This window comes from Camelus ferus, chromosome 24, assembly GCF_009834535.1.
Source record: "Camelus ferus isolate YT-003-E chromosome 24, BCGSAC_Cfer_1.0, whole genome shotgun sequence".
Classification (NCBI taxonomy): domain Eukaryota; kingdom Metazoa; phylum Chordata; class Mammalia; order Artiodactyla; family Camelidae; genus Camelus; species Camelus ferus.
In genome coordinates, this window is record NC_045719.1 from 4,655,162 (window position 1) to 4,669,774 (window position 14,613).

The 14,613-nt window shown below is 45.0% G+C and overlaps 1 protein-coding gene across 18 annotated transcripts in view; it reads left to right on the forward strand.

Annotated features, from left to right (window-relative positions):
* Window positions 1-14,613, forward strand: part of EPB41L3 (erythrocyte membrane protein band 4.1 like 3) — a 171,735-nt gene that overhangs the window by 125,929 nt on the left and 31,193 nt on the right. For all 18 annotated transcript variants that reach the window (XM_032467488.1, XM_032467483.1, XM_032467487.1 and 15 more), the window contains 6 exons: window positions 68-172; window positions 1,650-1,692; window positions 5,470-5,545; window positions 7,535-7,753; window positions 8,085-8,172; window positions 12,669-12,821. In XM_032467488.1, coding sequence (XP_032323379.1) covers window positions 68-172; window positions 1,650-1,692; window positions 5,470-5,545; window positions 7,535-7,753; window positions 8,085-8,172; window positions 12,669-12,821 — 684 coding nt within the window. The remainder of the gene's footprint in view (window positions 1-67; window positions 173-1,649; window positions 1,693-5,469; window positions 5,546-7,534; window positions 7,754-8,084; window positions 8,173-12,668; window positions 12,822-14,613) is intronic.

Below are 14,613 nucleotides of genomic sequence, written 5' to 3' on the forward strand. Positions count from 1 at the left end.
GCCATTGAGAGAACCTTTGTTGTGTGTGTGTACACTCACTGACTTGTGTTTGTTTTGTTTTCCATAGAAACGCTCCAGAGGCCAAGTGCTGTTTGATAAAGTATGTGAACATCTGAATTTGCTAGAAAAAGACTACTTCGGGCTTACATACCGAGATGCTGAGAACCAGAAGGTGAGTGCTTAAAAGCACTGCAGCCTGCGACGGCTGCTCTTCACCGCGAGCGATGAGCTAGGGCTCAGTTGGTAAATCGCTTCCTCCGCCTCCCCTCACACCCTCACGTTCGCTGCTCAGAGGCCCTAAATGCTGCTGTTCCTCACCTTGTTTCTTCATGAGGGAATTGACTGACAGCTTCCTTTCATCTTGAGTATTTTGGAAACAGTAAGTCATGTTTCTGGTTTTCATGCTTGAGTTATTTATGGTTCCAGAAAAGCATTATATATGGTGCTTTCGGGAGGATGATCTGTTTCAGTGGATTTGAGCCAATGAAAATCAAGTATGTTGCGACTTACACAGAAAACATGTTCACCAGACGCCATGTTACTGTTAGGTCCTCTCAGCCTGCTTTCACGTACTTGCCGAATCAAAATATGAGACGGTTCATGTCCTGGTGGTTGTCTGATGTATTCAGTCGGCGTTTAATGTAATACCCTCCAGACTCAGACACCTGAGTAATGCAATCTCTTTCAGAGACTTTACTAATTATCACAATTACCTGAAAAATAAAGAAGAAACTGTTTCCATTGTCTTAAGACTGGAAACGGAGTCACAGAAATGGTGCGCGGGGGTGTTGTTTGTTTTGTTGATGTGCAGTGAGCCATTCTCACATCTCCTGGATTCACCGGGTGGTGTCTGACTTCATTGTGAAACACCGAGTGTTCTGATGAGGAGGATCATAAGTCTCAAACAAGTGTTCGTTTGTTAAGGAAAGTTTTCTAAGTAGGTGCCGAAAAAATCTGTAATCACAGAAGTCACTATATGGGGCTGAATGGCTCGGACATCTGTGGTCAGGTTGCATGTGCAGTCAGCGCTCCATATTCTCAGATTCCACCTCTGTGGACTTAGCCAACAGCAGATGAGAAATACTCCCCCCTCCAAAAAATCCTGGAAAGTTCCAAAAAGCAAAACTTGGTCAATGCCTCGGCAACTATTTACACTGTATTAGGTGTTATATATTAATCCAGAGACCATTTCAAGTATACAGAGGGATTGTGTAGGTTACAGACAAGTACTGCACCGTTTTATAAAAGAGACTTGAGCATCTTCAGATTTCAGTGTCCTCCGGGGCCGTGGAACCAGCCCCTGCAGTCACCAAGGGATGACTGTCTTTAGTTTGTTCTCGTAATTTGTTTGAACCTAGGATCCAGCAATTTTCTCCTCTGTGTGCCAGCTTGAATCCCTGGGGGCAGTGGTTGTAGAAGAAAAGAAATTTGTCAGGCCTGACTTGTGCATGCGCACATCTTCTCGTTAGACGGTGCCTGGGCCCTCGCGGGGCTAGTGAAGGGGGCAGCAGATGTGTGGAAGGACCCTGCTTGGAGGCCCTCGGCAACCCCGCCCTCTCAAATAGCTTTAGTCCGTGTGGCTCCCTGATCGGCATTGAGTCATCTTTATTCTTCTCTGATTCATGTTCAAACTCTCGTTTCTTTTTCAGAATTGGTTGGATCCTGCTAAGGAAATTAAAAAACAGATACGGAGTAAGTTCTTTTGGGTTATTCTGTGTGGAAATGTGAAGATTTTCCGAGAGTGGAGCTGTCTGAATTGACAGCCCGTTCCCACATGGCTGGTGTGAACACACTGTTTTGAAAGACAGAGATTAAGATCTCAAATTTTATCTTTGGCAGGTTGGTCCTAACTCAGATACCCAGTATTAATTATCACAACTCAAGGATAAAAATCACATGACATTTGACCTCGTTCCTTGCCTGTACACAGCTGTGAAATCTGGTTTAATCAAGCGATGCTCCAGTTGACAGTCATTTAAAAGTTCCAAACTTAATTATTAATGTCATATTAATTCCAGCTGCCACAGGCAAGCAGTCAAGCTAAAAGTAATAGTCATTGAATAGTTTAGAAATGGAATAACAGGTCAGACTGAAGTTTACTGTCTTGTAACATCTTATTTTCTTGGCCCCTAAAGGCAAAATAAGAAATGCGTATTTCTTGAGGGGAGGGTGTAGTAGCTCAAGTGGCAGCGCAGCTTGGCGTACACAGGGTCCTGGGCTCAATCCCCAGTACCTCCTCCAAATATGAATAAATGTATAAATCTAATCTCCCCTCCAGAAGTAAAGAAATATGTATTTCCTAATGGACAAACTAAATACATGAATGGCCCACAAAACTGAAACATGAGTAACTAGTAAGTAATACAAAAGGTGCTAAGTCTTTTTTTTTTTTGTAACATTTTTTATTGATTTATAATCATTTTACAATGTTGTGTCAAATTCCAGTGTTCAGCACAATTTTTCAGTTATTCATGGACATATACACACTCATTGTCACATTTTTTTCTCTGTGAGTTATCATAACATTTTGTGTATATTTCCCTGTGCTATACAGTTTTTTTTAACATTTTTTATTGATTTATAATCATTTTACACAAAAGGTGCTAAGTCTTACTAATAATTAAATGCAAATTAAAATCAGACATTTTTTTCATCTACTCAGATTAGCAAAAATTTGTAAAAGTTAGTAATACCCTGCATTGACAATTTTGTGCACAATTGGTAGAAACATAACCCTTTTAGGCACTTTGTGTGTTTATTAAAATGAAAAATGTGTTTATTTCTGACTGTTAATTTTTACTTGTAGAAATGTAACTATGTATGTGCAAGAGGGAAATTGTGCGTATGTGTACATGTGCTCACGATGACACCATTTGCAGTAACAGTAAACTGGAAGCAACTCAAATATCCGTTTATAAAGAAATGATTACATCAATCATGAAATAGCTGTACCTTGAAATTCTAGGTAGCTATTAAATAGGGTGAGTGGAATAAGCATGTCTCGGCTCCCATTAGTCAGATGTTAGTGAGAGAAATAAATCGTTTTTGTTTGAAAACAGTTATGCATATATAGATACGTGGAAATTTGGGAAGAAAATAGATGACCTATAGTAATTTATGCTCTAATTGTAGTATATTAAGAAATTTTAAGATTTGGCAGGCATAAAAGACCAAAGGTAGAATTTTTTTCATGAGAATGAATTCTCGGGCGGAAGGGTATAGCTCAGTGGTAGAGCACATGCTTAGCATGCACGAGGTCCTGGGCTCAGTCCCGAGTACCTCCTCTAAAAATAAATAAATAGACCCAATTATCTCCCCACCCAAATATATATATAAATAAAAAATAAAAATAAATAAATAAAAGAATGAATTCTCTTCAGGTTGACAATTTTCTGTTTATTATAAATGTGTCACTTAAAATCCGACATCGGCATTGCGGAACGGCATTGTGCACAGGCAGGCTGCTTCATTTCTTGTCTCTAAGCAGGGCCGTCATCTGAGCAGACACGGGCTGGCAGGCCTCTTTTTGGCATCACCACATCCTCCCGGTGGTTGGTTTTCAGCAAACTCTTCATGGGGCTACGTATTTCAGCTTTAATCTGACTCTCATTCATTTCAAGTTTTATGCCTCATTTAACTGGATTTTTTTTTTCTTGACTATGGTGTAGATTGCATTTTCCTTAAACTTTCCCTGCAAAATCATGTCCTGCAAAACCTTCTGATTGTTTGGGTTATAACCTGAGGAAAGTGGATTCCTTAGGATCCGTGATTTTTCTAAGCGTGGCCCCCCAAGCCCCACTCTATTAGAACCTCAGAGGAAGCCGCGAATTCCTGGGCCATGTTGCAGATCTTTGGGGTACGGCCTCTGGGTGGAGCCTCGGAGTTGGCATTTTTAACCGGCACCTCAGACGCTGCCTGAGGCCCACTGTCGTTTGAAACTCACTTTCCTGTAATGAGGATTTTTGCACTGAAATATCTTTCTTCTACTTTCATTACGTCTTAGTCTCCAACTTAGAGTATTTACCCGAATTTATGATGAGGTGGTTTAATTACGTTGCTGAACTGTTCATTGGATTCACTTTGAAGTGGATAAAAATTATAAAGGGCAATAAATCCACTTCCCATAACTAATCCATTAGTTTTAATTCCACTTGCTTGGGGGGAAGCCAGCTCTCATTATGAACCTCACCGTCGGCCAGCAATTCTGTTTTAGCAGGAAGTAGCTCGGAATCAAGAGGAAAATAAAAACAAATCGGACTATTTTTAGAATAACAAAAGGACTCTTTGGAGACCAGTGAGGAAAACAATCACTAGAAATATATTTGATGGGCAAATATTTTATGCCTTACAATTCTTAGAGCCCAGGTTTCAGAAATATTCTCTGAGTGGTTTAGAAATAGCATTAAGCCTCCAGTAATGCCTGGTCCTACAACATGTCCTTTAGAAGGACTGCGGCTGCTGTCCCTGCCAGACGACGTAGTTTATATATATATACATATATATATATATATATGTATATATATATAAACGGATCACTGTGTAACACAGGGAAATACATGCCAGATCTTGTGGTAGCTCATGGTGAAAAAGAATGTGAAAATGAATATATGTGTACTCATGTATGGCTGAAAAAGTGTGCTCTACACCAGAAATTGACACATTGTAAACTGACTATAACTCAATTAAAAAAAAAACGAATCACTATGCTGTACACCAGAAATTAACATTGTAAACTGACTATATTTTAATTAAAAAAAAGTTTCCCCAAGTAAGAACTTTCCGAAGCCCATAGAGCAGCTCATTTCTTAATATGACAGCAAACCTTTCCCATAAAATAAAAATATCTTGAACAGTCCCTTGACATGCCTTATTATGGGATTTGACCTGTAATAACAAAGCCAACAGGACAGAGGCAGTGGGATCACGTCTGTGGTGTCGGCATGTGCGCGTCCCAGAACTTCAGAGCAGTGGATTCTGATGATCTCCAGACTCGTGTGATTGAGGATTGTCCGTATCATTCACTTCTTTCCATCTTCCCAAGGCTTTCCTCCGTCCCTGGGAAAGGGAGGAAGCCCAGTCAATTTCCTTGCTAGTGAGGAGGATTTGACTGCAGAAAAGCGGAGAAACTAGATCAACTTTCACACCTACCTGTGGGTCTCATTGAAGGGAGACGTCCTTTTCTGTTGATGATGAAAAGTGCTGCATAGCACAGGGAACTGTATTCAGTACCTTGTAGTAACCTTAATGGAAAAGAATATATACCTATGTGTGTATGTAACTGAGTCAATGGGCTGCACACCAGAGACCAACACAACATTGTGAATCGACTACACTTCAATTAATAAAAAAAATTTTTAAAGGTCGCCTGCGTTTGTGTCAGAAGCTAGGGCAGTTCCAGCTGTCGGTTAGTAAAGTAAGTGTAAAGGGAACGTCCAAGTATTTATTCTGACTTTCCTCTCCTCTCTGTAGGTGGTGCTTGGCACTTTTCATTCAGTGTGAAGTTTTACCCGCCAGACCCCGCCCAGCTCTCTGAAGATATCACCAGGTATTTGACAGTTGGCCCTGAACAAGGCAGGCATATCGGGGGGTCGTGCTTCTCTTAAATTCTCCCGAGAAGAGCGTGCTTACCGCTGGGAACCTTACCATCAGTCACCCAGGCTGAGGTGGCAAACAAGAGGCAACTGGGTAAGAGCAGGCATCTGAAGGGAAGATTTGCCAGATCATGTGTGTTCGCAGTTGACTCGGTGGTGAGCTGACACTTCCCTCTGCCTGACCCTGGTGGGAAACTGAGCATCAGCAGAACTGAGGGGTGTTGTCCACCCACCACCGCCAGGCTGGCTGGGATTCAGCCTTAAGGGCTACAGCCATTCTTAGTGCTCCTGCTTTAAAACTTACAGTGAAAACGTGTCTTCGGATGCTTATGCCCTTTATATAACCAATCTGATAGGTGATAGCTGTTTTAAAAAAGCACACATGCATGCACGCACACACACTCATACACATGAGCACGTACTCGTTGAATAGTTTACCTTCCATGACCTATGTATGCAAGCAAAATGGTTAACTCATTTTGGGGGAAAAAGACAACAGGAAAGGAACCTCGCGTTCTGGCGTGATGACCGAGCATCAGGGCTGTCCTGGGTTCGCTGCGTGTCCTCCTGGGCCTCTTCCAGTGCTTCCTCCTTGGGAAGCCCTGGTTTTCTCACTGGGTTTGGGAGCGAGTTGACAGCCAGTCAGAGCGACCTTGTGCAGTGTGGCCTGACGTCCTTCATTGGCAGGCTTTTCAAGAGAGAGAAATTACTCAAAAAGCTTCAATTCAATCACTTGCTGTGATTAAAAATAGTTTCAGCAGACATGTTAGGAGAAAGGTGAAAGCTAGTTTTTTTCCTTTACATTTGCATTAAATATAAATGCAATTTGTAACTTCTCATTCAAAGATACTTCTTAGTCACGTTGAGGAACAATTTAATAGTGGCTAATTCACCGTAGAGAGCCTGTCAGTGCCTGGGTTCGGAATCCAGCGCCTTTCGATTAGTGTCATGTTTGTAGAGCCTGTGAAGTGTGTAGAAGTTTTTGTATCTGGATGCTTGTATTATCAGCTTAAAATTACAAGGCCCCATATTTAGAAGGGGCTTTAAGACTTTATTCTCTGCTTCAACAGATGAACAGTTCACTTCTTATATGAAAGGTCCCAAGTGTATGTTATTGTTATACTTAGATCCTGGGCCATGCAGAGTATTACTAAGACGCATCAGTGTTCACACCTACCTTGGAGACTTCTGAGTTAGTATTACATCTGTAACCCTTAGAAGCAGAATAAGAGAGAAGATAAAAGTCAGCTGTTAATGGCGATATTTGTGTGATATTGGCAAAATTATAGGGAAAATGTTTTATATTCCCCCAATTTAAAACTGTTTACTTACAGCAATGAGGTACTCAGATTTTAAGGCAGTCATTCTCCAAAGTTAGTCTTCAGATCCTTTCAAGTCTAGGAAGTTATCTAAATAAAGCAATGAGAACTTGAACAGGAGAAAGTTCATTATTATAAAGAGACCAGGTCACCCAGAATGCAGGAAGGCGAGCAGCGTTCACGGCGGTGCAGCCGGTGCGTTACCTGAAACACGCCTTGGTCCCGCGGCAGGACGTGCATCTGGACATCCGAAGGAGACTTCCTTTAGGCTAGTTGGGGCCTAAGAATTATATTTAAGATCACCATTTTTATATTATGATTCCCTCCACCAGAGATTTTGTTTGACTTTAAATAGTGTCTTAATGTTAGAGGAATATGTGTTTAGGTTTCTTTTACTCTGTGCTTGGTCAGTAAAACTACTGTGAACATTAACTCACCTCTAGATATTATACTTTGTAGTCCCGTGTCTTCCCCGTGAATCTAGATCCAAAGATAGATGCCGGGAAAGGTGTCCCAGGGGTTGCCCCGCGGGGAGGCGGAGCTTGCGGCACCCTTGGTGCCGGGCAGGCGCCTTCTCACGTGTCCTGACCCCGCTTCCCGCTCCGTGCTCTTGGCGCCCGGAAGGTACTACCTCTGCTTGCAGCTGCGGGACGACATCGTGTCCGGAAGGCTGCCCTGCTCCTTCGTCACCCTCGCCCTGCTGGGCTCCTACACGGTGCAGTCAGAGCTGGGCGACTACGACCCGGAGGAGTGCGGGAGCGACTACATCAGCGAGTTCCACTTCGCGCCGAACCACACGAAGGAGCTGGAGGACAAAGTGATCGAGCTGCACAAGAGCCACAGGTCAGAGCCGGAGCCCCGCTGAAGCTGTGCCCGGCGGGGTAGCGGCCCCCGCCTCGCCTGCCTTTACCGGGACTGACGTCTGTGCATTAGGGACGGACTGCAGCTCCGGGTGGTTACGCTCTCGCTCAGGGCGTCCCTTTGTGATGTTGCCTTTAAAAGCCGTTTTTCCTGTTACTCTCCAGCCCCCCACCCCTGCATCCCCCTCAAAGCGCAAATCCTTGGGGTCTCTGAGCAAACTTACTTATTAGCAGGAGAGCTAAGCGGGAAACTTTACAGCCCCTCCAGGTCCAAGAAAAGCATCAGTGTCTTACCTTTTATTTTTTCTCATCAGAGGGATGACGCCGGCAGAGGCAGAGATGCATTTTCTGGAAAACGCCAAAAAACTCTCCATGTATGGGGTGGATTTACATCATGCCAAGGTATGCTGTGCTTAAACTCCTGACTTCTCTGTCTCATTTTGTTTGAGTGTCCAAGACCCAGTTGTCACAAATGTTACGTGCCAAGTACCGTTGGTGCCTCTGCTCTGGACACCCACCGGGCACTCGGGAAACGCAAGTTAAATTTAAAAAACTCTCTCTCCGAAGTTTAGGCACCATGACACATAATCAGTACTTTGAAATAAGATTGCTATTCTGAAGTTCAGTTGAAATCAACCAGCCAGGCTAAGATGGCTTGGTGGATGGGTGACTCGTTGAGGCTGTGTCTTGGCTTCAGAGTCTCAGGGAGAGAGCGGTTGGACCCGGACTATAGGAGGGGTAAGGCTGTGAGAATGCAGGATCACATCGGCAGCCTTTACTCCATGTCCTGCTTCCAGAATCTCTGTTTTTCCACCTTGGGAGAGTGAGCGTGTGGACCGTTAAGCTGTCCTTTGAACAGCTTGACTACAAGCACTGTGGACATGCAGGCAAGCTTCCCTGAAAACATTTATCATCTAAACAGAAGGAATTTGTTAGGGTCTTAGGGGTGGGTTCTGTACTTCAGGAGGGTTGGAAAGATCAGTGATTTGAAGCTCGGGGCACATTCTTCTGATCAGGGCAGACAGGGCGCCGTCGTTCTTGTGTGGGAAGGTGCCTTTACTTCAGAGGGACACAGTGGTCACAATCGCACGGTCGGGACCCCGGGGAACATGCAGTTAACAGGCTCCCAGGCCAGCGAGTGTCTTCCACGGTCAGGCTTGGGGCCAGGAAATGAAGGGGGCTTCAGCCGGCTCTGTCCAGGCAAACATCTCAGCCTCCATGGGGACCCTGGGCAGGGGGAGGGCGGCTGTCCATGATCTGCAGGGTCTGTTGATGCTGCAGGTGGAGCCGCTCCCCGGTTGGCTTTGGGGAAGCTGACTGACCCACCATGAGTTTGGTCAAGAGAATGGCGAGGGTCAAATGAACTTAGGTCTGACTGGTAATGGAACACAGGTCTGTTGGGTCATTTTGTGCATCATGAGAGATGAGACCCAGCCGGAGCTTCCCCCGGGAACGCGCGAGTGTGTGAAGCCCGAGCCCCTGGACGTCTGTGTGCGATTCCAGCAGCAGGTGTAGCTCTGTTTACTTGCTGGTTAATTATTCTACATTTTCACTGCCTTTGCACTCAGATAAAATGCTTTACGGTGGATGCCAGCTGTAAGGTGGGTGAGGATCTAAAAAGCGAATAAGGACACGCACTCCGACTGTTTTCCTCTTTGAGTTTTTCCCCACGTGGCTAGAAGATAAGGAAACGAGAAGGAAGTGACGGAAGCCTGGAAATTTGAGTGAATCCAAAGCTGTTTGTCGTTACATGACACACAGTGACTCACTCACTGCTCTGGGAAAAATTAATAAATGAAATACTAGGGCCTCCACTGAGGAGAACAGGAACTCGGGGAACTCGGGACGGATCCGCGTTCCTGTAGGTAAAAACGAAATCATGTAACGTGGCTGCAGCCGCCAAGTTAAAATGGAGGGCTGCTTTTTCATCCCATAATGTGATCTGAAATTCTGCCAATTAAAAAAGAAAGGGAATTAAGGAGGTGCCAGTGCGGCCTGGTACAGGATTTCATCCGACTACTGAGTGTAACGGGCGATTTGGTTCTGGATTCCATTTACTCACGGAGCCGCCCTCAGTCATAGCAAGAAGGACATTTTACTGAATTAAATCAGAGCGAATTTCCAGTTATAAGTGAGACGCTTGTCTCGCCTGATGGTGTGGAAGGCGCCGAGCTTTAGGACCTATCTGGAAATTCTGAATGGTGATCTTGGACTCCACGGGCTCTGTAGAAAGATGAACACCCGTCTTAGATGAAGGTCCCTTGTGGAAACCCTATCCCTCACGCTTTGTTTTTCATCCATAGGAAGCCTGTCTCTGCGTGTTTGTCATTTAATGTCACTCTGAATAGGCTCTGCCAGAGCCACTTCTTTCATGTGAGATTCTGAAGTGTAGATACAAATCCATACCGGAGGCTGTCCCACGGACCAGGAGACGAGGCAGGCGGCAGAGCTGGAACTGTGGTGTTAAGTTAAGCGAGTCAGACGCTCGTTTATTTTGACTACGCCAGGCTGAGATTTTCCAGGGCTCCTTCAGAGATCCCTGCTGAAGGGCGCGTGAACTGTGTGTGTTGATAGGAAACCATGTGTCACCAAGGAGGACTGTGGCTCTGGCTGGCTGTACAAAAGACCTAGCGGGCTGCCTCGTTGCTGCGGGCTGCAGGAGAGCCTTGGTATCCACAGTGTCCTTTTCCTGTCTGCTGTGCCAAACACGCATCCAGTTTTAAACCTCGCTTATTCCTGCCATCTTCCTCCTCCATTTGCCTTTTCTTCCGACAAACACATAATGGCTTAACACTGCCGGGCAGGCCCTGTGCTGACCGTGTGGTTCCCAAGATGAGCAGAGCCCGCTCTCCACCAGCGGGAGCTGCAGGACAAGGGAGGGGAGTGGGGGTTCACTTCGGCACTTGGCTTGGCATGCGCCAGCGGTAACACTGATGCCAAGACAGAGGAGTGTGCGTTGGAGGCCCCGAAGGAGCCTCCCTGGTCTTTCCCGTGGAGGGATTCCATTCTCTTGTGATGCAAAGACACTAATGAGTGATTTTAAAATAGATAATAGTGGGGCGGGCAGAGCTCAGTGGTGGGACGAGTGCTTAGCTTGCACGAGGTCCTGGGTTCATCCCCAGTCCCTCCATTAAAAAGAAATGAGCTAGAATAGATTACATAATACTGACAAAAAAATTATTGAAGACAGATAATAGTGGGAAAGGTTGCAAATGTCCTTTTCCTCCCTTGGCCAGAGGCGCGTCTCCCGCACTGCTGTCCTCTCTTCATCACAAAGAAAGCGAATCAAGGAGGAGTCACTCCAGCAGCCCCCCTCCTGCAGGCGGTTCTGCCCGTGGCCTGGGGGCTCACCTGTGCAGTCCTGAGAGCAAGGGGGCTGGACCTGAGGGTCCATCCTGCCAGCTCCGTCCAACATCAGGTTAAAGTCTTTCAGGTTAAAGCCCTTGAGAAATGGTGGGCAGTTCCTGGTCTTTGCCATCTCCTCAAACTTAATTACCTTGTAATATCCTGCCATCAAGTACTTCCACTCTGTAATTTCATGTCTGATGGGGTGATGCGTTTCCAAGGAAGAATGTTTCATTTTAAGTCAATTAGATTGTATTTGTAACCTTACATTTCCCAGAGATGGACCAAGATGTCTGTTTTCGATCCTGGAAACGTTCATCCCATGCTTTGCACTGACAGGGTTTGGGAAGTGAATTCGCCCGGCACGAATGAGTCAGTATCCCCTGTTTGAATTCTTCCCTGCTCCCCTCCCACCTCTGCTGATGCAACAGAGACTCAGGGAGGGGACAGCCCTGCCGCTGAATGTGGCAGAGACCTCAGCTTCGCCCCCACGTGCCCCTGCTTCCAACAACCAGTGAGAGGTGGAGTAGGGACCGCACCTCACATGGCCCTGCCTCCTGTCCTTGGTTTTCACTCCACTCAGCCGCCCCAGAGGTTCACTTTACCCTGATTACCCCCGATCACAACACTCAGGGCCATAGACTGCTTGTGGCGTGTCTCGTGAGCTTTGTAGAACATCTCTGAAGACGTCTGGGACCTCTAATCACTCACCCCTAAGAAATGAGCGACAGATGAAATGTGCAGGTAGCAAAAGCAGGTTGCAGACATAGCAGGACCCGTTTTGTTTTGTTTAGAAAGTATGCGCATTTATAGACTGCATCTGTGTTTGTGTACATGAGCCCCATTACTAAGGGTACGTGCCACTGGGCAGTGTGTGTGTCTTGGGACCTGTTGAGGAGTACACTCATATTTCAAAAAGACTATTTGATACTCAAATTTTACTCTGACAATAATGGGATATTAAAAAAAATAAAGGCTATTTTTAAAGGAACAAGTCCCAAAACACTCAGTAGGAGAGGACGAGGCTTCTCTGTATGTGTACATGTTGGTTCAAAGTCCTGCCTCTGGAACCAGGCCGTTTGTGCTCACCTGGGACACGTCGCCTTCAGTTTTCTTGTCTGTACTATGGGGATAATTAACAGCGGCCATCTCAAAATAATCATGGGGATGGTGAATAATATATGTGAAGTGGCCAGAGCCACGCCCGGCCCTCAGGGAGGAGAGCCCAGGCTCCCAGCCGGAACTGGCACTGACCTGCTGCGCCCGGCGGGCCTTCTCCGTGCTCAGTGTTTCCCTGGTGGGTCCAGGACACCTGGCCAAGCGGAGCTCACGCTAGCAAGTCTCTGTAGTGACATGTGTCTTCATCAAAATGCTGTTACTTAGCGGTGCTGTTTGAAAAAATGGCTGCATCACTTTTCATGTTTAAATCAGAGCTGCAGGGGGTCAGTTATTGGTTCTAACACAGAGGCTTGACCAGTGCACCCGGCCGGCCGTCCAGCCATAGATGGCATAGGGGAGATTCTCACCCGTAGTTTGTTACTGCTGTTTTCCAGGATTCCGAAGGAGTCGAAATCATGTTAGGAGTTTGTGCGAGCGGTTTGCTGATTTATCGCGACCGGCTGCGCATCAACAGGTTCGCCTGGCCGAAGGTTCTGAAAATCTCGTACAAGCGGAACAACTTCTACATTAAGATCCGGCCAGGAGAGGTAAATAGACCCCGATGTGCATGTACATGGGGAGGAAAGTTACCTGAGAGCAAAGAAGAATCTAAGTCACCTGCTCCCAAGTCGCGACCCTGGCAGGATGTAAGGAGTCACATCCAAGTGCCTAAGGGAATCTCTTGTGGGTTTGTCCAGTAAACGGTAATAAAACGTTCTCCTCTGTTTCATTGTTTTGTTCTAATTCTCCCCCACTGCATACATTAATTGAAAGGTTTTCCTTTTGACATACTTTAATGTAAAATCAAGATTCATGAGTAATGTTTTGTATTTTTCAAGTGGTGGCATCAAAGACACTCCTAGTTGTTAAACCTCTTTGTGAGTAAAGAACAGACTCCTTCCTGTCTGTCCTGTTTCTCTGTCTCCACGTCCCCTCTCTGTCCTCCAAATCTGGTAGCACCCTAAAGGGAGTAGCTTAGACACAATGAGCATCAAGGTACAAGGAAGATTAGAACGAGTGATGCCAGGTGTAAATTATGCAAGTGTTCCACAGCCTGAACTATTTCTCTCCCTTTTTTTTTTTTCAATCAGAGAGACTAATGAAAGGATCAAAATTGTTAACTAATCCTTGCTCCTTAGGCAGAAGCATCCATGATCAACTTTTCTTCTATAGTGGTGTGACATAGTCCATAGTGAATATCTGCTCTTGTCTACATAATAGATAATTAATGAATACGTGCAGTTTCTAATTAGTTAATATAAGGGAGGCTGCCAAAGCTCTAAGATTATAGCTCATTGATGTTTCTGAACATCCCTGGTGCAATATAGAATTCTCTCCTGTCTTCAAAATCAGCCTCTCCACTGGTGGGAAATGCTAGTTTAAAAAAATCAGACTGTATGGGATGTGATGCATAGCATGGTGACTACAGTTAATAATACTGTATTGTACGTTTGAAGTTGCTAAGAGAGTAGATCTTAAAAGTTCCCCTCATAGAAAAAGAATTCTGAACTGCATGTGGTAATGGATATTAACTAGCCTTATCATGGTGGTCATTTCACAAAATAAAAAAGTGTCAAATCATGCTGTACATCTGAACTAATATAATGTTACATGTCAGTTATATCTCAATACAAGAAAGTTTTAAAAGTTAGACTATAAAGTAATGTAAATATAAAATCAAACTTGTCTTTGAAGACCGAAATGATCTGCCAGCTTTTCATGTAAATACCTGAAATTCATTTTTTATATTTCCTAAAGATTGCCTGTTACACTTATAAACAATTTATATTCGACTTTTTTTAACAGTTTTTATTGACTTATAATCATTTTTATATTCGATTTATTAAACATGTGTTAAGTGAGCATCTGTTTATTGCCAGGCACTGTTGGGCTTTGAAAATAAGAGGATAATTACGACCTCGTTCCTGTCCTATAGGGACTTTCTGTTCAGCACAGAAACAGACCCGCACACGTGGAATTGCATCAGGATTCAGATGTGATAATATTGCGTAGACGTGGGATGAGCATCGTGTTGGGAGAGGTCGAAGGGAGCGTCGGACCAGGGCGTTGGCAGAGCGTAGGGAGCCATGGGAGCTTTGTAACTGGGCTGTGACATGCCAGGTGGATATTTTGGAATGCAATGCAGCAACTTGGTAGTGTGACGTGGTAAGATCTAAACTAGGGCAGAGGCTGTGGGAATAGGCTGGAAGGAGCAAATGGAGAGAGAGGTTTCAGAGCAGAAGCAGTAGGTCCTGGAGACAGGGAGGGGGAGGGTAAAAAAGGCAGGAAAAGAGTGTAGGAGAATCAGAGGTTTGGGGTCTGCATGAGAGAAGTCGATGG